General features: G+C 44.8%; 1 protein-coding gene across 8 annotated transcripts in view; it reads left to right on the top strand.

Annotated features, from left to right (window-relative positions):
* Positions 1-27,353, top strand: part of LOC122700152 (core histone macro-H2A.1) — a 79,520-nt gene that overhangs the window by 44,373 nt on the left and 7,794 nt on the right. For 3 of the 8 annotated variants that reach the window (XM_043912822.1, XM_043912821.1, XM_043912826.1), the window contains exons 5-8: positions 9,256-9,366; positions 16,640-16,739; positions 23,390-23,479; positions 25,889-26,063. In XM_043912822.1, coding sequence (XP_043768757.1) covers positions 9,256-9,366; positions 16,640-16,739; positions 23,390-23,479; positions 25,889-26,063 — 476 coding nt within the window. Of the gene's footprint in view, positions 1-9,255; positions 9,367-16,639; positions 16,740-18,478; positions 18,570-23,389; positions 23,480-25,888; positions 26,064-27,353 lie in introns of those variants that run through there. The other 5 variants (XM_043912823.1, XM_043912824.1, XM_043912825.1 and 2 more) reach the window with 5 other exon arrangements.

Here is a 27,353-nt window from a genome sequence, read left to right as displayed (position 1 = left end):
ATCAGGGTGATGGCAGCCTTGTAAAGTGAGTTTGGGAGTGTTGCTTCCTCTGCAGTTTTTTGGAAGAATTTGAGAAGGATGGGTGTTAATTTTCCTCTAAATTTTTAATAAAATTCACCTGTGAAGCCATGTGGTCCTGGACTTGTGTCAGGAGTTTTTAAATCACAGTTTCAATTTCAGTACTTGTGATTGGTCTATTCATATTTTCTATTTCTTCCTGGTTCAGTCTTGGGAGATTGTACCTTTCTAAGAATTGTCCATTTCTTCTAGATTGTTTGTTTTCACTGGCATATAGTTGCTTGCAATAGTCTCTTATGATTTTTTATATTTCCGTAGTGTTTGTTGTAACTTCTTTTTCATTTCTAATTTTATTGATTTGAGCCTTCTCCCTTTTTTTCTTGATGAGTCTGGCTAAAGTTTGGGATTTGATGATATCACAAAAGCACCTCTCCTACCATCTTGTTGTGGCTTCTTCTTTTCTTTGAAAATATCTTATTGTCACTGGTTGCTCAACAGTTGGTTTTGATTCTGATGTTTGCATGAGAGGAGGTGAGCTCAGGCCCTTCTATTCTGCCATCTTGCAGAGATCTCTCACCATTGGAATTTTGATAGGGATTGTAATGGATCTGTCAATTACTTTGGGTAGTATGAACATTTTAATGGCATTTTTCTAATCCTTGAGCATAGAATATCTTTCCATTTATTTGTGTGTTTAAGTTCTTTCATCAATGTCTTATGGTTTTCACTATGCAGAACTTTCACCTCCTTGTTTAAGTATAATCCTTGGTATTTTATTCCTTTTAATGTGGTCGTAAATTGTTTTCTTAATTTCTGTTTATGATAGCTCATTATCAGTGTATGTTTTGAAACACCACAGAAAATTGTGTATTTACTTTTTTGTCCTGCAACTTTACTGAATTCATTTATTTTAACTTTTTTTTGGTGGAGACTTTAGAGTTTTTTTGTATATAATATCATGGTCATGTTCAAATAGTGACAATTTTACTTCTTTCTTTCTGAGTTGGATTCCTTTTCTTTTTCTTGCCAGATTACTGTGGCTAGAACTTCCAATACTACATTGAGTAAAAGTGTCAAGAGTGTGCATCCTTGCCTTGTTCCTAATCTTAAAGGAAAAGCTGTCAGCTTTTCACCATTGAATCTGATATTAGCTATGGGCTTGGTATATATGGCCTTTATTATGTTGTGGTATGCTTCTTCTGTACTTACTTTGCTGAAGGATTTTCATCACAAATAGATATTGAAGTTTTTCAATTGCTTTTTCTGTATCTATTGTTATGATCATGAGTTTTATCCTTCATTTGTTGATATGGTGTATCACACTGATGGATTTGCAGATGTTGGACCATCTTTCCATCCCTGAAGTAAGCTCCACTTGATCATGGTGCATTATCTTTTTAATGTATTGTTGAATTTTGTGTATCACATTGATGGATTTACAGACGTTGGACCATCTTCCCATCCCTGAAGTAAGCTCCACTTGATCATGGTGCATTATTTTTTTAATGTATTGTTGAATTTTGTATATCACATTGATGGATTTGCAGACGTTGGACCATCTTCCCATCCCTGAAATAAGCTCCACTTGATCATGGTGTATTATCTTTTTAATATATTGTTGAGTTCAATTTGCTAATATTTTGGTGAGCATTTCTGATCTATGTACATTAGGGGTATTGACCTTTAATTTTATTTTGGTGTCCTTGTCTTGTTTTGGTAGGATAATGCTGGCCTTGTAAAATAAGTTTGGGAGTGTTTCTGACTCTTCTATATTTTGTAAGAGTTTGAGAAAGATATGTATTAATCCTTCTTTAAATCTTTGGTAGAATTCACCAGTGAAGCTGTCTGATCCTGGATTTTTTGTTTATTAAGAGGTTTTTAATTACTGATTTGACCTCTTTAGTAGTAATTGGTCTGTTCAGACTATCTGTTTCTTCGCAACACACTCTTGGTAGGTTGTATGTTTCTAGGAATTTATCCATTTCTAGGTTTTGGTTTTTTTTAAATTTCTCTTGGTTTCCTTCCTATTGGTTGTTCAGTAACATGTTGCTTAACCTTCACATATTTGTGATTTTTTTCAGTTTCCTTCCTATAATTGATTTCTGATTTTATACCATTGTGGTCAAAAAAAGATATTTTATGATTTCTTACATTTATTAACACTTGTTTTGTGGCCATTCATGTAGTCTGTCCTGGAGAATGTTGTGTGTGTACTTGAGAGGGACTGTGTATTCTGTTGCTTCGGGTGGAATATTCTGTATGTATCTTTTAAATCCACCTGGTTTAATATGTTTTTTAAGGCCAGTGTTTTCTTACTGATTTTCTGTAAGGAAGATCTGTCCATTGATGAAAGTGGGGTATAAAGTCTATTGTAACTGTGTTGCTGTCTATTTCTTCCTTTAGGTCTGTTAATATTTGTTTTATATACTTAATTTTCTCCTATGTTTGGTGCATAAATATTTACATTATATCTTCTTGTTGGATTGACCTGTTTATCATTATGCAGTGTCATTCATTGTCATTGCAGTCATTTTCTTCCTGCCTTTTAAAAAAACTTATTTATTTTAACTGGAGGCTAATTACTTTACAATATTGTGGTGGTTTTTGCCATATATCAATATGAATCAGCCATGGGTGTAAATGTGTCCCACCATCCTAAACCCTCTTCCCACTCCCTTTCTACCTCATCCCTCTGGGTTGTCCCAGAGCACCCAGAGCATGCCCTACTTCATGCATTGAATTTGCACTGGTCATCTCTACATATGGTAATGTACATGTTTCAGTGCTATTCTCTCTTATTGTCCCACCCCTGCCTTTTCCCACATAGTCTGAAAGTCTGTTCTTCACATCTGTGTCTGTTTTGTTGTCTTGCATATAAGGTTGTCGTTATCATCTTTCTAAATTCCATATATATGTGTTAATGTACTGTATTGGCATTTCTCTTTCTGACTTACTTCACGCTGTATAATAAGCTCTAGTTTCATCCACCTCATTATAACTGACTAAAATCTGTTCTTTTTTTTATAGCTGAGTAATATTCCACTGTGTGTATGTACCACTGCTTCCTTATCCATTCGTCTGCTGATGGATATCTAGGTTGCTTCCATGTCCTAGCTATTGTAAAGAGTGCCGCAATGAATATTGGAGTACATGTGTCTCTTTCAATTCTGGTTTCCTCAGTGTGTATGCCCAGCAGTGGGATTGCTGGGTCATATGGCAGTTCTGTTTACAGTTTTGTAAGAAATCGCCACACTGTTCTCCATAGTGGCCATACTAGTTTGCAATCCCACCAACAGTGTAAGATGGTTCCCTTTTCTCCACACCCTCTCCAGCATTTATTGTTTGTAGACTTTTTGATGGCAGCCATTCTGACTGGCATGAGATGGTACCTTATTGTGGTTTTGAGTAGCATTTCTCTGATAATGAGTGATGTTGAGCATCTTTTCATGTGTTTGTTCGCCATCTGTATGTCTTCTTTGGAGAAATGTCTGTTTAGTTCTTTGGCCTGTGTTTTGATTGGGTTGCTTATTTTTCTGGTATTGAACTGCATGAATTGCTTGTATATTTTGGAGATTAATTCTTTGTCAGTTGCTTCATTTGCTATTATTTTCTCCCATTCTGAAGGCTGCCTTTTCACCTTGCTTATAGTTTTCTTTGTTGTACAAAAGCTTTTAAGTTTAATTAGGTCCCATTTCTTTATTTTTGTTTTTATTTCCATTACTCTGGGAGGTGGATCATAGATGATCTTGCTGTGATTTATGTCAGAGAGTGTTCTGCCTATGTTTTCCTCTAAGAGTCTTATAGTTTCAGATCTTACATTTAGATCTTTAATCCATTTTGAGTTTATTATTGTGTATGGTGTTAGAAAGTGTTCTAGTTTCATTCTTTTACAGATTGTTGACCAGTTTTGCCAGCACCACTTGATAAAGAGATTGTCTTTTCTTCATTGTTTATTTTTGCCTCCTTTGTCAAAGATAAGGTGTCCATAGGTATGTGGATTTATCTCTGGGCTTTATATTTTGCTCCATTGATCTATATGTCTGTCTTTGTGCCAGTACCATACTGTCTTGATGACTGTAGCTTTGTAGTAGAGCCTGAAGTCAGGCAGGTTGATTCCTCCAGTTCCATTCTTCTTTCTCAAGATTGCTTGGCTCTTTGAGGTTTTTTGTGTTTCCATACAAATTTTGAAATTATTTGTTCTAGTTCTGTGAAAAATACCATTGGTAGCTTGATAGGGATTGTGTTGAATCTATAGGTTGCTTTGGGTAGTATACTCATTTTCACTGTATTGATTCTTCCAACCCACAAACATGGTATATTTCTCCATCTATTTGTGTCACCTTTGATTTCTTTCATCAGTGTTTTATAGTTCTCAATATTTTTGTTCCTTTGAGTAAATTTATTCCTAAGTTTTTTATTCTTTTCATTGCAGTGGTGAATGGGATTGTTTCTTTTGATTTTCTGTAAGAAAGATCTGTCCATTGATGAAAGTGGGGTATAAAGTCCCCTATTATAATTCTGTTGCTGTCTGTATCTTCCTTTAGGTCTGTTAATATTTGTTTTATAAACTTATTTGCTCCTATGTTGGGTGCATAAATATTTACAAATATTATATCCTCTTGTTGGGTTGACCTGTTTATCATTATGCAATGTCTCATTGTCTGTTGTTGTTTTAAAGTCTGCTTTGTCCGATAGAAGTATAGCTACCTCAGCTTTCTATTGGTTTTTATTTGGATGGAAAATGTTTTTCCACCTCTTTACTTTCAGTCTGTATTATTCCTACATCTGAAATGGGTCTCTTGTAGGCAGCACATCAGTGGGTGTTATATATTCATCCACTCAGCCACTCCTTGTCTTTTGATTGTAGAATTGAGTACATTTACATTTAAAGTAACTATTGATAAGTATGTACTTATTCCCATTTTAATTGTTTTTGTCTGTTTTGTAGTCCCTCTGTTCCTTTATTTTCATGCTTTCTTCCTTTGTGATTGGATGATTTTCTTTAGTAGTATGCTAACATTTCTTTCTTTTTGCATATCTACTATAGGCTTATTCTTTACCTTGAGGCTCATGTATAACAACATAACAGTCTATTTAAAATTGATAACAAGTTTGATCCCATTCAGAAACTCTACATTTTTACTGTTCCCTCCATTTTACATTTCTTTGCTCACGTGTGCTTGCATGTGTGCTAAGTGACTTCAGTCGTGTCTGACTCTTTGCGACCCTGTGGACTCCTCTGTCCATGGGATTCTTCAGTCAAGAATACTGGAGTGGGTTGCCATGCCCTCTTCCAGGGGATCTTCCCAACCCAGGGATCGAACCCACGTCTCTTGTGTCTCCTGCATTGGCAGGCAGGTTCTTTACCACTAGCACCATCTGGGAAGCCTCTTCTTGTGTATGTCCTTAACTGATTACTGTAGTTAGTTATTTTTAGTACTTTTATCTTTTTTTTTTTTTTTAGTACTTTTATCTTTTATGCTAGCTTTGTAAGTTATTAATCTACCACCTTTGCTATGTATTTGTAACTCTTTACCAGTGACACATACTTTCGTAGATTTTCCTGTTGGTAAATTAGTGCCCTTTCCATTGAGCTTCAAGAAGTCTTTATTATTTCTTATAAGGGGACTTTAGTGGTGATGAAGTCCTTTAGCTTTTGCTTGTCTGGAGAACTGTTATCTGTATTCTTCACTTCTCAAGTAGAGCTTTGCTGGGTAGAGTATTCTTGGTGGGAAGTTTTTTTTTTTTAACTTTTAGCACTTAGAAAAATCAAGGCATTTCCTTCTGGCCTGCAAAGTTTTTGCTGAAAAATCTGCTGGTAATTTTATGGGGTTTTTTGGATAACATGTTTTTTCTTGCTGTTTTAAAGATTCTCTCCTTATCTTTAACTGTAATGTGTCTTGGCATGGATTTCTTTGCTTCATCTTATTTGGAACTCTTTCAGGTTCCCGGCAGGATTTTCTTTTTTATGGCTAAATAATATTCCATTGTATGTATGTGTTTGTGCATGTATGTGTATCACATTTTCCTTATCCATTTATTTGTTGATGGGCACTTATGTTGTTCCCATGTCTTGGCTATTGTAAATAATGCTCCAGTGAACATGGAGTGCAGATAACTCCTCATAGAATGTTTTCATTTCCTTTGAATACATTCCCAGAAGTAGAATTGCTATAGCACATGGTAGTTCTATTTTTTATATCTTGAAGAATCTTTATATATATTTTTTTTTTTCCATAGTGACTGGACCAATTTACAGTATGGGGCAACAGCTTTAGTGCAGATGACTGTATGCAAATGAATGCTTGCTGAAAATTACCAGTTTTAATTATCACAGACTAAGCTTTGTAACCTGGCTGCATAGGCAGCTGCTGGCTTATATGAGGGGCACAGGGAGCCCTTCAGGCCCCTCCTCCCAGTAAAACCAGCTCCAAATCCCAGATGCCTGAAATTCTATCATTTAGGGCTTTCTGACCTCTTAAAATTCATGTATCCTTGGACAGAAGCAGTAAATCTTTGTCTACTTATCAACTGCACTCCATTCCCAAGCATTTACTGAATCTCTCCTGTATGAATGGAGGTCACTGGGTAGAGCATTGGCTTTAGCAGTTTTTTGCTTGCATACTTCCTAAAGCAGTTTTGAAAATCTGCATATCTCATACATCTAAAATTTGACAACTAAACTTCTCATACTAATAAATTTAAATATCTATAAAGGGCATAATTTTGATATATAATAAATATTGAAATTTAAAAAGAAAGTTCTTTCATCACTCATTTAAATGTATCCAAGTAAATCTAATTACTGTGATGGTTTGATATACCATAAAATACACAAGCAGGCTCTTTTTTAACAGTTGGAAAATCTACATCATTTTTCTCCTTTGAGCCCTTGTTTCCCTTCCCTTTCCCCAGAAAATTTTATCCTAACCTAATACATTTTTCTTTGCTTATACTGTGTTAGTGATTTGCACAACAAAAATAATGAACATAAATTTAAATTCACTTTGAAAAAATTTCCTGTGATCATAAAAGCACTAAATGTTATGGTTTACACAGGATTGGATAGTTATCATCTTTGTTAATAATACACAATTGACCAAGCTGATAAATACTTGACACATTTTAACTATTGAGAAAGTAAAAGTTTTTTGGAGCTGTATCATGTCATAGGATTCAAGGAGAGAGTTTTTTCAATTAACTCAAGTACCCTGAGATGAATGTTGCTTATTGTAAAAATGAATCATCATCCTATATTTTTATACTTATAGGTACAAGTGCCTGGAAAGTCTTGCTCACAAAAATAATTAAATGGGGATGGAAAGGATTTTGTTATAGCAACATCACTCAATCCTCTGAACTCTTTCTGAGTTGCATGCCAACAATCACATAGTAATCTGTCATCAATTTATTTTAATAAATGTTTTATTTTAGAATTGTTTTAGATTTATAGAAGTTACAAAGCATGTATAGAGAATTTCTGAATATCCCTCACCTAGTTTCACTGTTGTTAACATCTTCCATAACCCTGGTACATTCATCACAACTAAGAAACCTGCACTGGTACACTACTATTAACTAAACTCCATCAATCCTTTCTTTAATGATGAATCAGCTGCTAACTCAGTTTGGTATTTCTTCAGTTTTGTTGAAAGCACAGAATTAGAAACATCTGACTTGTGAAAGGATTTGTCATCCAGCCTTTGCCTTTCTTGTTTCCTGGAAAGTATATCAAAAAAGGCTTTACTAAGACTTACCATGTAATTGTTGATTATACCTGTTTCTCTTTTACTTGTCAAATCTGATACACTCAAATTGTTAGGAGAAACAAAATAGCGATAATTTTAATAGATCTTTGCTAATACCATACTTCTTAATAAAATGCTTTCTGTCTTATCATTTATATAAACACCTCGAAGCATCAAATTTAGCTCATTTTATTTATAGAAAATGTTCCAGATTAGCCATGTAACCTAAATGCCAAACCAGTCCTTATTTTTAAAGGACTTAGTAAAACTAGACCTTTTCAATGTCAGTAAAAATGTTAATATGTTAATGAATTTGAGTATTAAAAGGGCAAATGGATAGGGCATGGGACTTGCCCTGAATTTAGTGTCCAGATCCTTCCTTCAGGAAGGCATAGCCACTTATATTTCTCACCCCCTACTTTCTTGATTTGCTCCCATTAGACCATCCTTCAGGAGTGATGTCCTTTTTGATAATAATTGGGGAAAGAAAAAAAGTGAAGTATCTAAACAAAAATTGCCATTGTGCTCACCTTCCTTACTCGACAATATATCTGAATGTAAGATAAATCCCCAGATGAGCCAAAAAATCCATTTCTAATACATCCTTAACAGAAATGAAAGACTGAGAAAGGCATGTATCCCTTCTGGAAGGGTGGTGCGCCATGCAGCGTCCACTCTTGGGAACTGAGAAATGGTTGTCCAGCAAGGTCCAGCATGAAGCCTTGATTTGCTGGCGTAGATCACTCTTAGGGCTGAGCCATTTCAGGAAGAAGTAAGTACTTTAGGAAGCTGAGGATCTGGAGAGTAATTAAACCTCTCTACACAACGTACCCTTGCATGGCTCTTGGAAACCCCAGGGTGTACATCCTTCAATGTGAATGATGCCAGAAAGAGGCCCAGGAGCCTGCCAAGATTCATGCCCACTGCTGGGGGTTGGGGCATTTCAAGGGGGCAGATCGGCTCACCAACAGCCCCCATATAGAGGCTTCTCCGAGGTGGGTCTTAGTGAAAGAAAGTGGGAGAATCTTACCTCCTGAGCTGGGGAGGCTTGGAGGGTGATGGTCCTTGGTCTGCTTTTTTGGCTCTTTGAGAACTAAGTACCCAGAGCAGTTTGTTTTTTCCTCTCAGATGCAAATACTGTACAGGCATCTAGAAAGTGAAGACCCTGAATTAAGAGACATTTACTTGGTCTACAGTTATACAAGTGTTTCTGTTGTAAATTATCACTGTGAAGTTTTGCCTTTAAGTAGCTTTTTTTTTTTTTTTAAGATTCTAAAGTGATGAAAATATACAATTTAGCACTCTGTATGGAATTCTTGGACTTGAAAATAAGCCTGCAGCCCCCAAATGCTGAGAACTGGTAGTGGTTTAGTTTCCTGTTTTCTCTTGAGTATTATGGGCAAGGCTTTCTTTTCGCCTGTCAGAAAAGCCCAGATTCGCGTGGTCTCCACCTGTGCGGGCCTCATACTGACTCTTGTATTTGTGTAAGAAGAAGCAGGGAGAAGTCAGCAAGGCCGCCAGCGCTGACAGCACGACTGAGGGCACGCCCGCCGACGGCTTCACTGTGCTCTCCACCAAGAGCCTCTTCCTCGGCCAGAAGGTAGGCCAACGCTCGCCCCAGTCTGCTCGCGGGCCCTGGGACGGACGGGTGCCTCCACCAGCAGAAAGGCTGCCTGGGAACCACTCCTGGCTTCGTGGGCTGGCGGAGAGAGTAGGGGCGGGCGATTTAGGAAAGAAGTCGGGGAGGGCTGGGCCAGTTGCTGAGGGGAGATTGGCAGGTGGGGAGAGGAGATATGGTGGTGAAGAAGAGGGACAGTAGCTCCTGTGGGGCTGGAGACACCCTGGGCTCGGTCTGTGGAAGGAGCTGCGTACATGGGAGGACCTGGTCATCCTATAATCCTGGCCAGAAAGTCAAAACCAGGGCCTGGAAAGAGAAAGATCTAGCTGGCAGCCCAGGCATTCTGGTGGACACTGGAGGCGGAGCCTTGATCCAGGGGCCGGGATTGTTGCTAGACATACCGTGCCACCTGAGGAGTCCTCAAGCCAGGTGTTTGTTTGTTTTAACCGTGGGCAGTATGTTTTCAGCTGCCCCAGTGGTGCAGATTTGCCAGGACACTATATGGTTTTGTAACAGATGATTCACTTTTGTTGAAAATAAAAATGATGCAAAGGCTTTTAAGACCTCAGAAGGAGGGTTAATATTTCTCTGTTAACACCAAAAAAGGGGGTGGAGAGACAGTGGGAATTACTTGGCTGATTTTTTTTTTAATCCTACATTAAAAAGTATTAAAGGCATGGATTTGAACTTCCACGTAAATTGCATTTAGTTCGAATGTGGTGAACAACTTGGTCCTGAAGCTGCATCATTTTTAAAAGCTCACCGTCAGTTTTCTTTTGCATCTCAGTGACACAGTCCTCCTGCTCACTTCATTGCAAGCCTTCTCCTCCCCCTCCCGCTTCCTGTCACTAATTGCACTCAGGCTCTCATGATGCAATTCCTGTGGTGGACTCTGTGTTCCAGCAAATAACCATTACAGTGTACATTTTATAACCATTGTCTGTATTTTGTATGCATTTTTCAAAGGGAAAATATAAGCAGCACTAGTTGTCATCTTAAGGTCTGGGGCTTTGAAAGTTTTTGTGTAAAATATTTTTTATTGATAAAATTTCAGCACAGCAGTGAAGGCAACCACCTGGGTTTACTTTCACCCTTTAACCTGTCCTTTGGGTACTATATTGAAAGTTAATGTGACCTGTCACCCAAGTTGCTTTCATTTGAACTAAAGTGTGAAAAAGCTCTGCGATTTAAGGACTAGCTCCAGTGTGCTTTAGATCCCAAATGCTGACTATTAGCTGGCACTTGGAAGCCTGTTAAACAGGTAGAACAGTTCAGCCCAGGGGCCACCCTCTCCCTCACTCCTTCCCCTGCCCCACCCTTGGGTGCCTCTCCCTTCCCTGTGTTCTTGCTCTCTCCTGCTGTTTACTCCAAAACCAGCCTCAGGTCAGAACTCCTCGCACCCCCTTGCAGGATCCCTACAGTGGCAGTACTTGGCCATACGGTGCCCGTGTACACATAGAGATGCTCTTCTTGGCCATGGGATCAGGGCCTCATGTGCTGCATATGAGGCCTGGGAGGGAGCCAGCAAAGGCTGCAGATTCATGGCTAGCACTGCTGCGACCAGGCAGCGCCACCTGCTCCATGATGGGTACGGGTCTGGCCTCTGACCTCAGGGTCCGCACCACAGGCAGGAAAGTACCGGAAAGTACAAATTTAGTGAACACTGACTATACCTGACTTAGGTTGGAAGGGGAAGTCCAAAATGCTGCAGAGAGGCACTGATACTGTAGAGTAATTTACAGGTGTGTTATCTAATACTATATAGGAAATACAGGAAAATGGAAGCAGTGGGCTCGACAGTGACGCTAACGTGGCTGTTCAGTATCTCGACTTTTGGAGGGAGAGCCTGAGAGGAGGGCTGAGTGGAGCCAGTGTTACGTGGTCAGCTGTGAGAGAAGGGGCTGAGTGCAGAGCCAGAAGAAACACCCACCTTCTTTGCCGTGCAGCTTTACAACCCTAGATACACACATCCAGGATGAGCTACCCCAGGCCCAGTCCTGTAGGCACCATTTAGCAGAGTAAACTGTGTCTCCCCAAAATTGCTATCACAGAATAAATCAACATCTCAAGTCGGCCGGGGCACCCTCTTAGAAGATAGTGTCCTTGGATCCCCGTGCCTCTGCAGCGTGAGGAAGGCAGTAGGTGTTCATAGTTAGCAGCATTATTGTGAAGCAATACTTTCTGGCCCTCTGTTAGTTTTTACTGTCGGGGGAAAGTCATGGCATTTAGTGCAAAAGGGGCCTGAGTTGTTAGACTGACACACAGGGATTTTCATACAAAGCACATTTTAAAATGTCATTAGTACAGGCATTAATTTTGACTTGGATTTTTGGAAATGTTTCAGAAAGGATACTTCACAGTGATGACTGTATGGTACCCTGTGTTCTACGAGTCTTGTTTTCCACCTGTGACAATGACACCAATGCTAGAGTAGTGCAGGCAAGCTGAGGTCAGAAAGGTGATACTGTGCTCACTACAGCCCTGAAAGGCATGGTTGCTAAGCTACTCGCAGGAGAAGCTGGCCCAGGGCTTAGGAGCCTGGGATCTAATTGTTGATGATGATGATGTATTTCACATACAGCTGTCTCAGGAGTAATCACTCTCATTATTCTTTGATTTTACCCAGTGTTCACACACATTATTGAGTTGTTTTCAAAAGGGAAACAGTGCTGCGAATCCAAGTTGATGAGATGTGTTTGCTTTGTGATTCAGTGGAGATTCTCAGCATCTTTTCAGAGATTTAAAAAGCTTTATGTTCAAAAGCAGTACTTCCAAGGTATATTATAAGTCTTTGTCAGTGGTAGTAAGTGATGTAGACTTCCCTGGAAGAGTCAGTGTTACTAGAAGCGGCTGGGAAGGCGGTGTCAAGAGGACATGCGTATGTGCCCTCCCCGCCCCCACCACACACTATCAGGATTGCAGCCAGACCCCTGTAGGCCGCTCGAGGCAGGGGTAGGCACCAGGGGTTTTCTTCCTCAGATCCAGACACCCTAGTCTCGGGGCTAGGGAACAGTGAAGAGAGAGAGGGCTCTTGAAGCAGTAACGCGGAGGAGAGGCCCACCACCCCCTTCCACCCTACGGCAGACAGTTCGCTTCTGAGACAGTTTAGGACACGGGCGATCCCATGCTTTTCCTCCAGCCGTGTCCTGAGTCCTTATCCTTGGGTGGCACATTCTAGCCTGAAACGCACCAGATGCCACCACCAGACCTGAGCCTCTGGGGGATTCAGACCAGGCATACGTGTGGGCTGGGCAGCATAGCATAGAGGAGGAAGCCCCTTCACCTGAGGGGCCGGGGCGGGAGTGGGTCCTGAAGCAGGCCACAGGGACATGTGCTCTGTGAGGAGGTGGAGACAGTTCTGTGGAGGACCTCGCCTCTCCATTCGCCTTACTTGAAGTGGACCCTGGAGACAGGAGAAGAGTTCCATTTTATGTGGTGGATACAGGGAAAGAAGTCTTCTTCCTTGTCCATTGTGAGGGAATGAGAGAGACAAAGCTTGGACTATGACAGTCTATACTCAGTGAGTCACTCAGATAATCTTTAATACTGACTTTTATTCCCTAAAATTGAATTTCTGATCACATATATTTAAAAAAAGGATTGTACTGCTTCCTTTAGCCAAGGAGGTCATGTCAAGATAGCCCAGATGTCCTTCCAGTAGCCCCAAGCCCCAAGGTAAGCTCCTTCCTTACCACAGGCAGGCTGCCTCCCAGCCAGCTCCAGGATGGCCAGGTCAGCTCTGAGCCAACCCAGGTCCCAGCCAGGACAAGGGCAGTTCCTGAGCTCTGACCTCTCCATATCCCTGCTTTCAGGGAAGTGGTTTGTTCATCTCATCGCAGAGTTATATCTGGATGTTTGATGTTCAATCCCAGCTCTGTTTGTGGGCCTACAGAGACCTGAGCACTGTCATAGGCATTGGATGGCCCTCTCTCTGCCTTCAAGGAGCTTGCACCCTAACGAGTTCACATCAGAAGTAGACAACAAGGATTCACTAGGCATAACTCCTTGAGGGAAGACTGGGGACCGTAGACATCAGAGGCTGGCTCCAGCAGAGCCCAGTGACCTGGGCATCATCAGGTCCCCATGGTGGAGGATATCCTGAAGGACCCTTGGCTCAGTCCCCTTCCCCCAGCCCCACAGCCAGGTGGGGCCCTTTTCTGCTGTATGCCTGGTGATGCTCTTTGGTCACTTTCTCCAGTGGCCAGTAGTCTTCACAGATATTTTAAATTCACCATTCTGGGGTTTAAAACTTAGTTTTCCATCTTTCCCAATATTAAGACAAGGAAGTAGTCACCTTACTCACATCCCGAAATCATTAACAAGCCTCCCTGCTCCCAGAAAATCAGGCTCAACTTGGGAATGTTCACAGTGCCCCAGACATCTGATTTCCCAGCCCACAAACACTGCTGCTCTGCCATATGCTTCAGACAGCTGTGCACCACTTTGGGGGAGAGGCCCAAGTGGATTTGATCCTGGGTGGGTCTTGGGGGGGGCGGTCCTGGGACCTCCTACTACTGGACATCTATTCTGGGCCTGCCAGGCCTGTTGGCATATGTCCTCTGCACATCCAGATCCTTTCCAGGCATGTGCATACACAGCCTCTACTTATCCTCCTGTCTAGGGGAGCTTCTGTCCTTGTTCATGATCAGATCACTGTCAGCTTCTGCACCTGGTCCAGCCTGCCCAAGCCAAGATGATTGCCCATGTACCTGTCCAGAGTACCTGAAGCAATCTGTCCTCTCCCCTCCCCCATCCTCTCCCCCCAACACAAACACAGACTGGGCCTCCCCCAAGCACAAACATTTTAAATAGCAATACTGTTTTGTGGCTCAGCCCCTCACCCTGAGGACTACTTCTGAGCCTGGCACCTGGCAGAACAGAGTTGGGAAATCAAGGCTTGGATGTGGGTGAGCGTGAAGGTGCACTTGGTTAGCTAGGGCTTCTCCATGCTAGGGGCAGTGGCTCCCTGATAGGCAGGATTCTGCGATTCCAAGAGGGGGAACTGCTTCCACTCAGAGGGAAGGTGAGCCCAGGGAGAACTGGGAATTCTGTTTGCAACCTCTCCCTCACTTCAGCAAGGCCCTGAAGCCCTATGGTTTCCCCAGAACACCCCTCCCGCTAAAGAGCGGGGGGCGGTTCTTCCGAGACAGAGATAGAATCTACCAGGGTCTCCCCGGCTAGTTGAATCAGAACCCATGGAAATAGCTGATTTTCCGTTGAGGCTTTTCTGAATACAAATCCAGAAGCATCTATACAATTGAGGAAAAAAACAGCATGAGTTTTAAAGATTTAAACATGTATGACTTTAAAACAAACAAACAAAAAAAATTTTTTTTTAATTTAAAAAATAAACCAAAAAAATAAAATCTCCTAGATGTCTTTAAAGCGTATTCACCCATAACACCAAGTGGAGTGTCCCCCGCCCCCTTCTCCTTTCCATTCCTCCCGCTAGAACCTCCTGCTGCTTCACACAGTGTGTTTTTATTTTTGGTGAAAGGAACAGGGAATATTGGCTTAATTTGAGCTTTTATAAACAGCATTTGCTTGAAGTCATATGCAGTACCTACATGATACATAATCAAACCCTTTGCCTTGTCCTGAAGCTTCACTTGCCTTACTCTGAGATCACACCCCATCCACACCCCTTCCCCTTGAGCACAACCATGAGTACCCTCGCCCTGATGCCATCCCTTCTGTGCCTCTGTCCTGGCACCAGGGCCCACATGTGCTTCTGAGCACGTCACTGTGTGAGGTCACCTCGGTGGACATCCTTCAGCTGCCAGAATGTCAGGGCCTCTGATCACCCTGTAGTGCTGGGACTCGCACCCCAGAAAGTGTAAGTGGAGAGAGCTTGTGCCTCTACTCCCTTTGAGCCCTAACTGAAGATGAGGCCTCCCTTTGCTGTGGCGGGGCCTAGCCAGGGTCCTTCCCTGGCCATAAGACCAATTCATTTCCACAACTTTTAGTTTAAGCAGGTCCCTGTTTTGAGAATCTGCTTATTGCTTCTGGGAATCAGAAATGGGGGGTAATATTTCTGTTGCTTATAGAATGTCAGGGTTTGGATTGTTTTAGTGTTGTCTGCAACAAAATGTCTGGCCCCAGAAATTCAGTCACTTGGAGCTCAGTGGCCAGGAGCATCCCGGCCGAGTGTCCGCACGTGGCCCCCTCCTGGGGGATGAACGCCTGCTCCGCTGGGCCCAGTGGGTGTGGTCAGCTCCCCTAGCCAGGCTTGCAGTTTGTCTTGGGTCAGCAGCTCCTCTGGGGGCCGCTTGGGCATGGCTCTCTGTGCAGCTGGTCGGAATTTCTGTCACCTAAGAACAGCCATCTTCCCTGGGAGAGAGTGAGCGCTCCGCTGCAGGCGCTTGGGCCTGAGAGCAGGAAGGGGAGTCCTGGGCCAGCCCAACCCTCCTGCACCTCTGACAGCCTCTCAGAGTGAGGGCTGCTGTGGCACCAGGATAGCAGTGGGGAGGCAGGACTTGCAGGGGCGCTTTATAAGGACTCGGCTGGTGGGGTACTCATAACAGTCACTCAAGGGAAGCACTCTACCCATTGCGCCTTGGAGTAGCCTCACCAACAAGGTGAACACAGTTTAAAAGACACACTGTCTTGTTGGAGAACTGCTGTGTCTGTTCCTGGGTTTGGCCAGATCTTCAGCATCATATAACTAACAGGCATGTAAAATTAGGTGTTACTAAATAACAGACCATTCTCGCTCACCACCCCTGAGCAGGGCATGGGAGCCACTTAGCCAGTGTTCACAGTGACAAGAAGAGCCTAAGAAACCCATGGCCACTTGGAAGAGAATGGCAGGGCTGCTAGGGGTTTGCCCAAACCAGCTAGGACTTCTGTAGCATCCCAGTGCTCAAAAAGAGGACAGTCCCATATACCCCCCGACCCTACCCCAGCCATGATTACTTGACTCTGGGTCCTGAGAGCTGCTGTACTTTGGCACCCAGATCACAAATTCTTTTACAGGAAGGTGGATCCCCCAGTCTGACTTGGCTTAGGCTTCCCTTTGGCCCCAGGCATCACCAAACAGGTTCTGGACCCTCAGCCTAGCTTGCTTCTTCTTAGCATCCTGAGTGGCATTTGAGTCTTTCATTTGAAATGGATTCATTTTAGCCAGTGAGTCCCTCTTCCCCCTTGTGCCCAGTGCACCTGGAGTATCCCCTGCCCTTCATCCGTATCCCAAGGCTCCCATTTCTGTGACTTCCCAGCTGTCCTGTTATTTCCCACCTCATGCTTTTCTTTTCAGCTGAACCTTATTCACAGTGAAATCAGTAATTTAGCCGGCTTTGAGGTGGAGGCCATAATCAATCCTACCAATGCTGACATTGACCTTAAAGATGACCTAGGTAATTGGGGATGGGGTTTGGCACCATCAGCTGTCAGTTGAAAAGTTATGGAACCCAGAATTTAGGCTCTTCACCTTCTCAAATTTCAGATGGTCAAACTAAATTCCCAAAACCGAGATTAATATTTGAGGGTAGACACTGAATGTCTACTTACTCTAAGCCCTTCCAACTGGGAATGATGTGATTAAGTTTTGTTAAGCCCTATTGGCTGCTTTCCCCTTGATTATAAATATATTGCCATCTAAATTCTCTTCCATAATGATCACACTGACTGCTGGTTACTTTGGGGGGGAATTTGTAAAACTGTGGTTTTTTTTGTTTTTTGTTTTTTTAAAGAATTGAAACATCTCAGGTGACTACAAAATGAGTTTCTCCATTTAAGCCTTAATTAGAAATGACAGTTAAACAAAGCATGAAAACACTTGAGAAGGGAGACAGTTAACCTGCACATCAGGATATTATTAAGTTGTCTTTCATCCACCAGCAAATTGGATTCCCCTAAATTTACCATGTACTGCCACTTCAACTTTTTCTACAACTGAAAACAGTATATGACTGGGTGCCACCTTCATGAATTCTTTGGCTTGAGTATGATATTAGAGAGAAGGCACTCACTCTCTTTCTGAGTGAGTTCCTCCAGAGGAAAACTATGCTAGAGCTGTGGAGTCCCTGTCCAGGAGGCTGGACGGTTCAGGACAAGCCGAGAGGTGGCTCTCAGGAGTCCCACTCTGTGGTCTCACCTTTGTAGAGAGGACCCGTCGGCTCAGGGCACAGTGAAGGCTCCTATCTCCTTAGCTGTGAGCCTTGCAGGGATAGCAGGCTATCACGTGCCCACCAAGGCAGCCATATGTCTGGTACTGACTTAGGTATGTTTTATGTGCCTTTAGCTCTCATCTTTGGCCGCCTTTGTAAGATGGCAGATTTCCTTATTGGGAGAGACGCCCATGCCAGAGCCCAGGCCCAACCCACACACACTGGGTGCAGTAGTGGGCTGAAGACATGAAAACTGGGACTCAGAAAGGCCCTGCTTGAACTTGTTTTCCAACTGCCTTAAACAGATCCTTTCTTTTTTTAGAAAAAAAAAAAAAAAGCCCACAAGCTAGAAAAGGCGAGGATTCATCTATTCACAGTATACATAAAAACAATATTAGAATAAGAGGTAGGCCTAGAAAAATATTTTTACACATCTAAGGGGAAGAATAAAGGCACTCCTCTGTACACACCTATACTGTTTTCTCCGTTTTCAAGAAATGTCCCTTGAAGGTAGACAAAATGAACTTAACAGGAATAAAAATCAAACCCTAAACGGTGACTGCTGCCGAGAAAATGGAGAAACTTGTTGTTTTGGTTGGCCTGATAGTCCACATTTAAAAAAAAAAAAACAGATGCCATGTTTTAATAGCCTTCTCAGTGGGGTGCCAGTCTTACAGGCTTTTGCGAAGTGAAAAGGGGCATTCGTTGTTCTTTCTTTTAACCTTTGGAAATGATCTCGTGTGTGTTTCTCTTTTTTTTGGACCTATCATTCAAATGTTTAATTTAAACATGTCACATTTGATATCCCTCCCCCTCCTCCGCTCACCCCCACCCACACGTGCGCACACCTCGTGGACTGACTGCCCTTTGGCTCGTATGTTGGAATCGACCAGGTAGGCCAGCCCTGCCACTGGGGCCTTAGTAAATGTGCCTGTGCGTGGGTCTCGGTCCAACACAGTTGATATACATTTGTTTACCTGTTATAGTTGCAAGTTGTACAGGCTGACATTGCCTCGATCGACAGTGATGCTGTCGTTCACCCGACAAACACTGACTTCTACACCGGTGGTGAAGTAGGTAATGCCTAGCCGGGTGCTGCCGAGTGTGTGTGTGCATGGTCAGTCGGCCGCCGCAGACAGCTTGATCCTCTGACAGCTATGCAGGGCTGCATTCATTTCACACTTCCAGCTGTCCTGACCTTCCCCAGGTCTCCTGTCCCCGGGTCGTGAATGCGAGAAGTACAGCTAACTGTCAGCCAGGTTGCATCACGCTGCTCCCAGCTGGGCCCACTTCTGGTTTGGAAACTGGTTCAGCAACATCGTGTCCTCACTTGCTTCCTGAGGCACAGCTTTGTTGGAGACTGAGTTCACGTGTGATCTGAAGCTGCCAGGGGGATGCAGCCTGATGGGCTGCGTGGCATCCATGACCACTTCTGTGCCCTTCTGTGGACCAGACACGCAGGAACGCCTGTGCACAGAAGCACAGGTCTGTGTCAGAAGCACGCTCGTTCCTGACAGTGGCCTTCAACCTTAAGTGCACGCTGGAGGAACTTGACAACCCTCTCCCACACTCATGTTCTCAGACCTTAAGTGCACGAAGGTCCCCTCATTCTGGTGTCGTGTTTCCAGACACTCTTGAGAAACACTCTCCTGGGTCCAGAGAACCCCTTCCTCTCCCCAGCAGCTGACCCACATGGTGGCATCTGGCACTAAGTAGCTGGCATCTGGCCCTAAGTAGCTGCGGGTGGGTCAAGGCAAAATGAGCACGCAGGGTGCCAAGACCCTGTGGCTGCAGACTGGCATAGACAGTGCCCTGCTGGACGAATGTGTTGAGGGGCTTCTGTAATGTGGGTGTGAAGGCATCCGGGTGTGATGGCAAAACAGCGCAGGTTTGGAGCTAGGTAGAAGAATCCTGAATCCTAACCTTACCATCTACCAGATTTGGGGCCTTGGCAAGTCACCTAACTCCTCAGTGCCTTGGTTTCCCTATCGGTAAAATAGTGTTAACAATGAGAATTGTGTTGAATTATGTTAAATCATGTAAGCAAAGCACCCTGCTTCACGTCTGGCTCGTGATAGGGGCTTACTGTTGTGGTCTTGTTCTCAGGGGCATGTATGATTTTTACAGTAGGCGTGCTGATACTGAGAGTAGCATTTCTGAGTGTAGATTCCAACACCTGCTTCCAGAGAGAATGGATACATTTCTATTAAGGGCAAAAGTGAAGTCATCTTGAAGGATGAGGCTGTGGGATCTGCCTCAGTGTCCCAGACACCAGAAGCACAACAGCTTAGCGACCTGTAGCTGTCCAGCTCTGCTCAGGGTCCGTCACAAAGCCCGCTGCTCACAGTCTGCCCCAGCCACTGGGATTTGGGCTGATTGCTCTCCTGGGCGTTTTGGATTTTGGATAAGGATGGAAAGACAAACTGGATGGAAAGTCGGGATTTGCCAAACCTGCTAGGCCCAGATGAAATCAGGCTGTAGGCAATTAAAATAAACTCCCCTTTCTCAAGATTTTGGAGGAGTTTAAGAGCTCCTAAGTCAAGCAGCTTAAGAGAAAGATACTTCCTTTCTTAACCAAGTGAAAACTTGATGGGAGGGAAGTGCTGATTTGGAGGAAAATAAACGAACAGCCAAGGGCTTATCTTTTCAGCCAGGATTGGCTAAAGCCTGGGTTCATCCTGCCATCCCGGACTTTGGGTGAAATGGAAATTATGAAACTTGCTGGGCAAAATAATCTTGCCCAGGGGAGAGAAAGGAAGGGCCAGCCTGCTGCCACTGGAGAAGTCTTTCCTCAGGATTAGCCACACCAGGAGGTGGAGCTGGAGGCTTTGAAGCTGGAAGGGGCCAGCTAGGGTAACAGGCAGAGCCAACTGTCCCCACGTCACAAGAGCCCAGTCCTTCCTAAACCATGAATAGAACTGGTCTCCTTGGAATAATGACAGTGCTAGTGCTTTTCTCTCTGACATGCGTGCCCTTAACCCACTCGTGTGCACAGGGCAGGGAAGAGTAGCCTCAGTGACATGTAATTAACTCAGGTCCGAGAGCTCTGCCAAGGTTGCCTGGCATGTCACTCACAGACACTGTCAAAACAGGTCCAGACAACCTGACTGGCCAGGGAGCAAGATTGTGCCAGGACTAGAACTCAGGGCTTCCAAAGCCCACCTCTGTGCTTTTTCTCTGAACCAGTCCAAACTAGAACTGAACCCAGATCTCTTACAATACCAAAATAATGATCAACCAGATTCACACATGGTCTCAATTGGTTCCAGCTCCCACTTTGATGTGTGAGAGGGGAAAAGAGGAAGCGAGGATGTAATCACTCCACTTCTCATATTTGGTGTGAATTCCCGAGTCCTGAGACTGCTGGAAGAAGGAATGCGAGTGCAGGAATGCTTAGCCCCAGTGATTAACTTTTACCCATCAAAAAGTTCTTTCTAACAGTGAAATAGACCACAGGCTGAGCCTGACATTTGTCCAAGCCTAAATTTTTGCTTAGGCTGTTTTGAACACTGATACTTATGCCTGCTTTCTAAGCATGAAATAATGTTCTTGTTCTCATGGGAGTAACACATGTTTATGCTTGGGGGCAAATAAGCGAATTGCTTTATGATTAACCCTGAAGTTAAGCCTAAAAGCAAGAGTCTTACATTAAGAGTGTTGACAATACAGTTGAAATGGGCCTGTTTCTTGTTAAAAAGTACACGTGTGTCTACATGAACATGTGCATACATATGTGTGTGTAGGAGTCAAGTCCTGACCGGGTTGATTGCCTGCGATCTAGGGTTCAATTTTTAAGTTTGGGAAATGCATTAAGTGTAATTTAACGTGCAAATTTCACTTCTAATTAAAGCAAGATTTAATTATAAGTAAAAATTTTAAAGTAAACACTCTTCCTAAGATAAAACACCTTTAATTATAAATCAGCCCATTTTCTTAATATTTTCTATTTCAGAAAGGTGTCGGTAGTATTAATACAGCACTGATTTTATTTTATCTTCCAAATTTCCCATTCCTCCTAAAGAGTAGGTAGAATAGAGAATGCGTCCTGAAATAGTCCTGCCTAGAGCATGTTCGTATCCATCTCTCAGGCTGGAGGATGGATATGGAGGGAAGGCCAGACCAGGTGTAGTTGGGCAGCAGTGTTTGGGATCCAGCGGATTTAGACTTCAGATTCATTTCTCTCGGTTGCATGGATATTTCGGGTGAACCTGTAACTGGGCCTCACTCACCTGGGTTGTAGCCTGAAACTCTCCACTTCCCGCTGGTTGGAGCTGAGCCATGTGGCCCAGGCCTGCTCCTCTAAGCCCACTGGCCACTGTCCCTGATGCTGAACTTTGTCACAAACATCAGAGGCCGCTACCGCTGTCAGTGAAAGTCTCTGAAGCGGGTGGGTGTGTTTTACCTCTGCACGCCTCTGCCATTTAAAGCCCACTTCACCGCTTTCCAAGACAGGAGGAGGTTTGTGGGCAGTCCAGGCTAACGAGGAGGGGCACTGGATCCCACCTCAGGGGTCCCTCATTAGTCTCTGTCTGAAAGCCAGGCCTTCTCCTAGCTGAGAGCGCCTCATGGGTGACGGCTTGCTGTTCACACTCATTCAGGCCCCCAGACTTTGTAGAGTGGGCGGCTTATAGGTGGTGCTTGCCAGTAGCCCTTGTGCTGACTTATTTGTGACAGTGCCCAGGCCATCTGCTTTTCCTTCTAGACATTTCCTGGAGTTACTTCACACCCCTCCACAACAACATGCTAATGAGGCAGGTTTCTCTAAGATAATCAGACCTGGTCATTCCAGGGTGAATCCAAAGAGAATCTGGGCTGGTGCATCCCAGTGCACGCTGACTGACCCATACCAGAATGTGCCAGGGGCACCTGGAATTTTCCATGACAAATGGTGAATCTTAAGGGGAGTACTTTATCCTCTTGTGAGGAATGTGCTTTAAAATGTGCACAGCTGAGGAGGCAGAGCTTAGGGAAGACTGGGACCCCATGCTGGCCAGGCTTCAAAGGACAACTCTGATTGGTGCTCCCTGGCGAGACGTTCAACCCACAGACCTATTACAGGCGCTGATGATTGTCTTTGGGAACTTGGCTTTCATAGCAGGCACTGATTACTTAGTAAGTACCCTAACTTAAGAAGAAGTGCTCCCCAAATCCCATTTGATTTTTAAAACCTGGTCCAGAACAGACACCCTTCTTTCCAAGCTTTGATATAAGGTCATCTTTAAGCTCTGTTTCTGATGTTGCCCTCCTCTACCTAAAACAATTCTGAATCATGAGTGTGATTAAGGAAATATTGTCTGAGGCCATTTTTTTTTTTTTTTTTTTAATTCACATATGACACCAAAGCTGCAAAATAGAAACTAAGCATTGGTAGTAGTGCTAGTCCAAAGGTGGCCAAATCTGAATGCTTTCTTCTGGGCCTGCTGCCAAGAGGAGAGCTAGCTGCCTGATGGAAGCCTGGTATGCTTCTTCTAAAACCTCCTTATTTGGGGGTTCTCCCCAGAGACAGAGAAGAAAATCCAGGGGGAGGCATCAGCCTTGGAAGCCAGCACCATCTGGTTTCTCACGCTGATGGAAAGCATGCGAGACAGGCATGCTTGCAGAGAACAGGCATCTCCTCCACATCTCTGGCACGTCCAGGATCACCCCAAGTCACCCCCACATAGAGGGGCATCAAAGGTGGCCCGGTGACCAGCTGTGCAGAGTGGTGACTGGCCGATAGTGAATCTCTTCTAAATTTCACTTTTCTGACTCAGCCACAGCTTTGTTCCTATTTTGCAGCTGCCTGGAAATTTAGCTGGTCAGATCATTTTTAGTATGTAATCATCTGACATGCTAAGTGTCTGTGTGTGCCCTGGGACCCAGGGATGGCGATCTGACCTCGCCCTGTTCTTGTCTAGGAAACACACTAGAGAAGAAAGGTGGCAAGGAGTTTGTGGAAGCTGTCCTGGAACTCCGGAAAAAGAACGGGCCCTTGGAAGTAGCTGGAGGTAAGGAGGGGCAGCACCCTGATGATCTGGAAATGGTACATGCTGTATCATGGAAACCATTTTACAGTACAGATTAGAATTCAGAGGTGTATGGGTGTCTCTGAGATGAAGGCAGAAGAAAGCCTGGTAGACTTTTTATCACATGCTAATTGTCAGGGGAGTTAAGGGTTGTGAAAATTGCCTTTCTAAACTTTTTTCCTTATTACTTAAAATAGCTTCTAAATGGTTGATGTCTAGCCCTCAAATTTTAAGCAGTTACAGAAGCCAAACTTGGCAAATCTGAGAGCCGAGAATTATAGTGATACTGAGCCATCTGCAAAATTGCTGATGAGAGATGCAAATGAATCATTTCCATTCAGCCATCTGTGTTTTTAATGGGAGAAATATAAATACACATCTGTCATTTGCCAATTACACCTTTCCTGATAAGAGGGGTAAGAAAATGAAGTGTGAGATGAGGAGAGTTACTGCTGAGAACTCAAGGCAGGCCACTACTCACGGCTGCCAGCCTGGACCGGGGGATTTTAGGTGGACACAGGGTTTCCCGAGCACCTGAGAGTCAGGACAGGGGGCAAGGCTGGCTCACCCACCAGCTGTGTGAGAACAGACCATTCCCTTCCTTTCTCTCTAGGCTCGTTTCCTCTTCCTACTAGATGGTTCCCCAATGCCCATTCCACATCCTATTTATGATTTTTAAAATGAATCTTAATTAAATATGGGCATCAATGGTTCCTAGGTCACACCCACACAGCCTTCTCTGAGGGTCCCCCAGGCCTCATGCTTCCTTCCCCAGTGCCTGCACGTGACCTCATCCTGGGCTAGTCATGGGTCCCAGCGGGGATAAAAGGATGGCTTTGCATTTGACCTCTGCTCAGCCAGTTCAGTTCTGTTTTGCCTACAAAGGGCAAGGCACTGCGGAGAGTTTGTGGGGGGCACAGCTACCGAGCTGTTGGAGGCAGTTGCCCTTGAAACTGCCCACACTGAACAGGGAAGACACACGCAGCATAAAGCACCCAGCCAGGGGCTCCTGGCCTTTCCTCAGCCCCCTCCTGGCACACCTCTGTGCCAGCCGGGCGTCCTTCCCATTGGTACTTCAGTTCAAGCCGGTTTGGTGGCCTCAGCGGGAGGTGTGATGAGAGGGGCTAAGATGCCACATACCGTCTTAGCTGGCGACAGAGGAGCCACAGCTGGTGCCAGCCCATTAGACTTAGCACAACTAAAGGTACATTTGCTTGTTTCAAAAACAAGAACACATTTTGTTCTTTATTCTAAGATTTTAGAAAATGTTTTAAAATATTTTTAAGGATGAAGGAAATAGATAATCACTACTAACACAGGTTTTGTCGTTTCCAAGCATGGTTTAGCAGTTACTTCTCATGTGGGCAGACCTGTGAATTAGGTCCCGCAGTGTCAGTCAAGCCCGCAGTTCTTGAACCAGTCAGCAGAGCCAGGACTCAAAGTCAGACCTGTGACTTTGGGTTCAGACTGTTGCCGCTGCACCATGAGACACTTCTCACAAACCCCCTTCGGATTCTGCTAGTCACATAGCAGACCCAGTAACAACCAAGACCCTTGCATAGCACTTGGGTGTTCTTCACAAACTGGGTTTAGGGAACATTTGATCAAAAAGGTTTGGGTGTCTTAGTGGAACAGTGGGTGGAGACGTGGGTGTGCTCCAGTACAGAAATCTGGCAGGCAGCATTCATCAGACGCCTTGGTTCTAGAACCACCTTCTTTGCGCTGCAGCTTTTGGGATGGGAATCCTGGGAACGTGCTCTGGGAGCCATGGGCTGACCTGTCACATTTCCTGGTGGGAGCAGACCCAAGACCTTTGTCTTCAGATCTGACCCAGGGCAGAGACTGAGAACACGCCTGGAAAGGCAGGTCTGCTCTAGAGATCTTTAGCTGGAAAGAGGCTTCTTCTAAGAGAGGAAAAGAGTAAGATGGAAAATAGTTCCATCCTAGAAACACCGTCCAATTAATTCTGTCAAAACTAGCAGGATGGGTTAGTCAGGGAGAAGACTAGAGCAGCAGACATGCTATTTAGATTACTTTCCCAATAGGTTTATTCTGAACTGTGTCTGAGAGATTTATAGATACATCATAATTAAATGCACATGAATCCACTTGAGGAAAAGGCAGTTGGAGACCCCAGAAGGCAATTAATTGGAGGCTACAAACATTCTGACACATTTAGTCAAGTTAGATGGTTAAGGCTCTGCCTTGTGACCTTGGCTGAAGTTCCTGGTGGTGATGCATCCTAACGCCAGCTTCCCAGGGGTGGGGGTGGGCGACCCCTTACCGAGGGAGGAGACTCTGGGACCAGGCAGTCTGGAGGGATGTGCTGGAGAGTGGTCCTTGTGCTTTGTGTGGGAACCCCACTCACTGCTCCTCTCTCGTCCCCTGCAGCTGCTGTCAGTGCAGGCCATGGCCTGCCCGCCAAGTTTGTGATCCACTGTAACAGTCCCGTCTGGGGTGCAGACAAGTGTGAGGAACTTCTGGAAAAGACGGTGAAGAACTGCTTGGCGCTGGCAGATGACAAGAAGCTGAAGTCCATTGCCTTTCCATCCATTGGTAGCGGCAGGTAAGGGCATGTGGTTCTCTCCCGGGTGTGTGTGGGCCACGCTTGCAGAGAGCTCTGTGCACATGGTCAGCTGAGGCTGCATCCAGCGCTCTCTGGGCAAAGCCCTCTGCCCCTTGCCTGTGGATTCCCAAGCGTTCTCCACCCCCCTCTCTACCTGTGTCTCACTGCCCTGCACATGAGGTGGATCTGAGTGGGCAGCTACGTGAAACAGGGCTGCCCCCTCTTCCCAGCCCTGCCATCTCCCCAGGGAGACTTACAGAGATTGTGGGGAGCAGTACAACTGCCCCTAAGACAGACACACAACCCAGAGGGGCAGCCCTGGAAGGGTGTAGTTGTTGAACCTCTAACGGGGCAGGTAGGACTCAGCCACAAGCCCCAACCACAACCCCGCCACGTCCCGCAGTGGTACACCCCAGATGTCAGCCCACAGCCCACAAGGTCCCTGCCTGTCAGCAGCACTGTGTCAGGCTTGGGCCTGGCTAACCAGGCGAGCGATAGCAGGCAAACGAACCCCCCACTCTGGCTCTAAGCCCCTACCCTGTAAAAGAAATGTGATCGTCCCCCCCGTTCCCCACCCCTCCCAACGCAGCATCTCAGGACTGCTCAGACATTAAGGTGCTCTCTGAAAAGAGCATGCTTTGAGAACTCTGCCATGAAGAAGGTGGGATGGCTGCCTCTGAGGCTGTGTCTCACTGCCCGTCACATCTCTAGGCTCCTCCCTCCCTAGGGTCTGAGCCTCAGGCCTCTAGAAACCTCACCCTCTGGACAGGGCACAGTAGCAAGTGGAAAGTGGCCTTCAGAGCTGCTGCAGCCCAGGGCACTGTGTCGGCAGGTAGCTGTCCCTGGGGCATCCTGTGCACATGGAGAGCCTTGCAGGGTCTCTGCCATCAATGCTTCCCAGTACCTGAGGAAGGCGGGCTGTGCAGTACCGCATGGGTCCAGCACCCTGACGTCCCATGACATTGTCCTCCTGGGCCAGAACCACTCCTTGTGCATACAGAAAGCTGCTCTTTTCAAAGGACTCCCCTTTGAAACCCACAAGGAGGACAGAGAGTGGACTTTGCTGTTTTTAACCTCGTGCAGACCTTGTAATGCTGCTTCCCTGAATAGTGCCATCACTGAGGGTCCCACAGCCCAAGTGCTGCGGCCGGTCCTGGGACTTCTGCTCGAGCAGAGCTTAGCCGCTATACCCAGAAGGCCTTGCCTATAGGCAGACAGGCACCGTGCACCAGGGCTTCCCAGGGGTCATGGTGGTCACACCAGAGGACCCAATACGGGAAAACTCTTCCT

Source organism: Cervus elaphus, chromosome 9, assembly GCF_910594005.1.
Source record: "Cervus elaphus chromosome 9, mCerEla1.1, whole genome shotgun sequence".
Lineage (NCBI taxonomy): Eukaryota > Metazoa > Chordata > Mammalia > Artiodactyla > Cervidae > Cervus > Cervus elaphus.
Note: the sequence above shows the minus strand (reverse complement) of the source record. Positions and strands in the feature narration are given on the sequence as shown.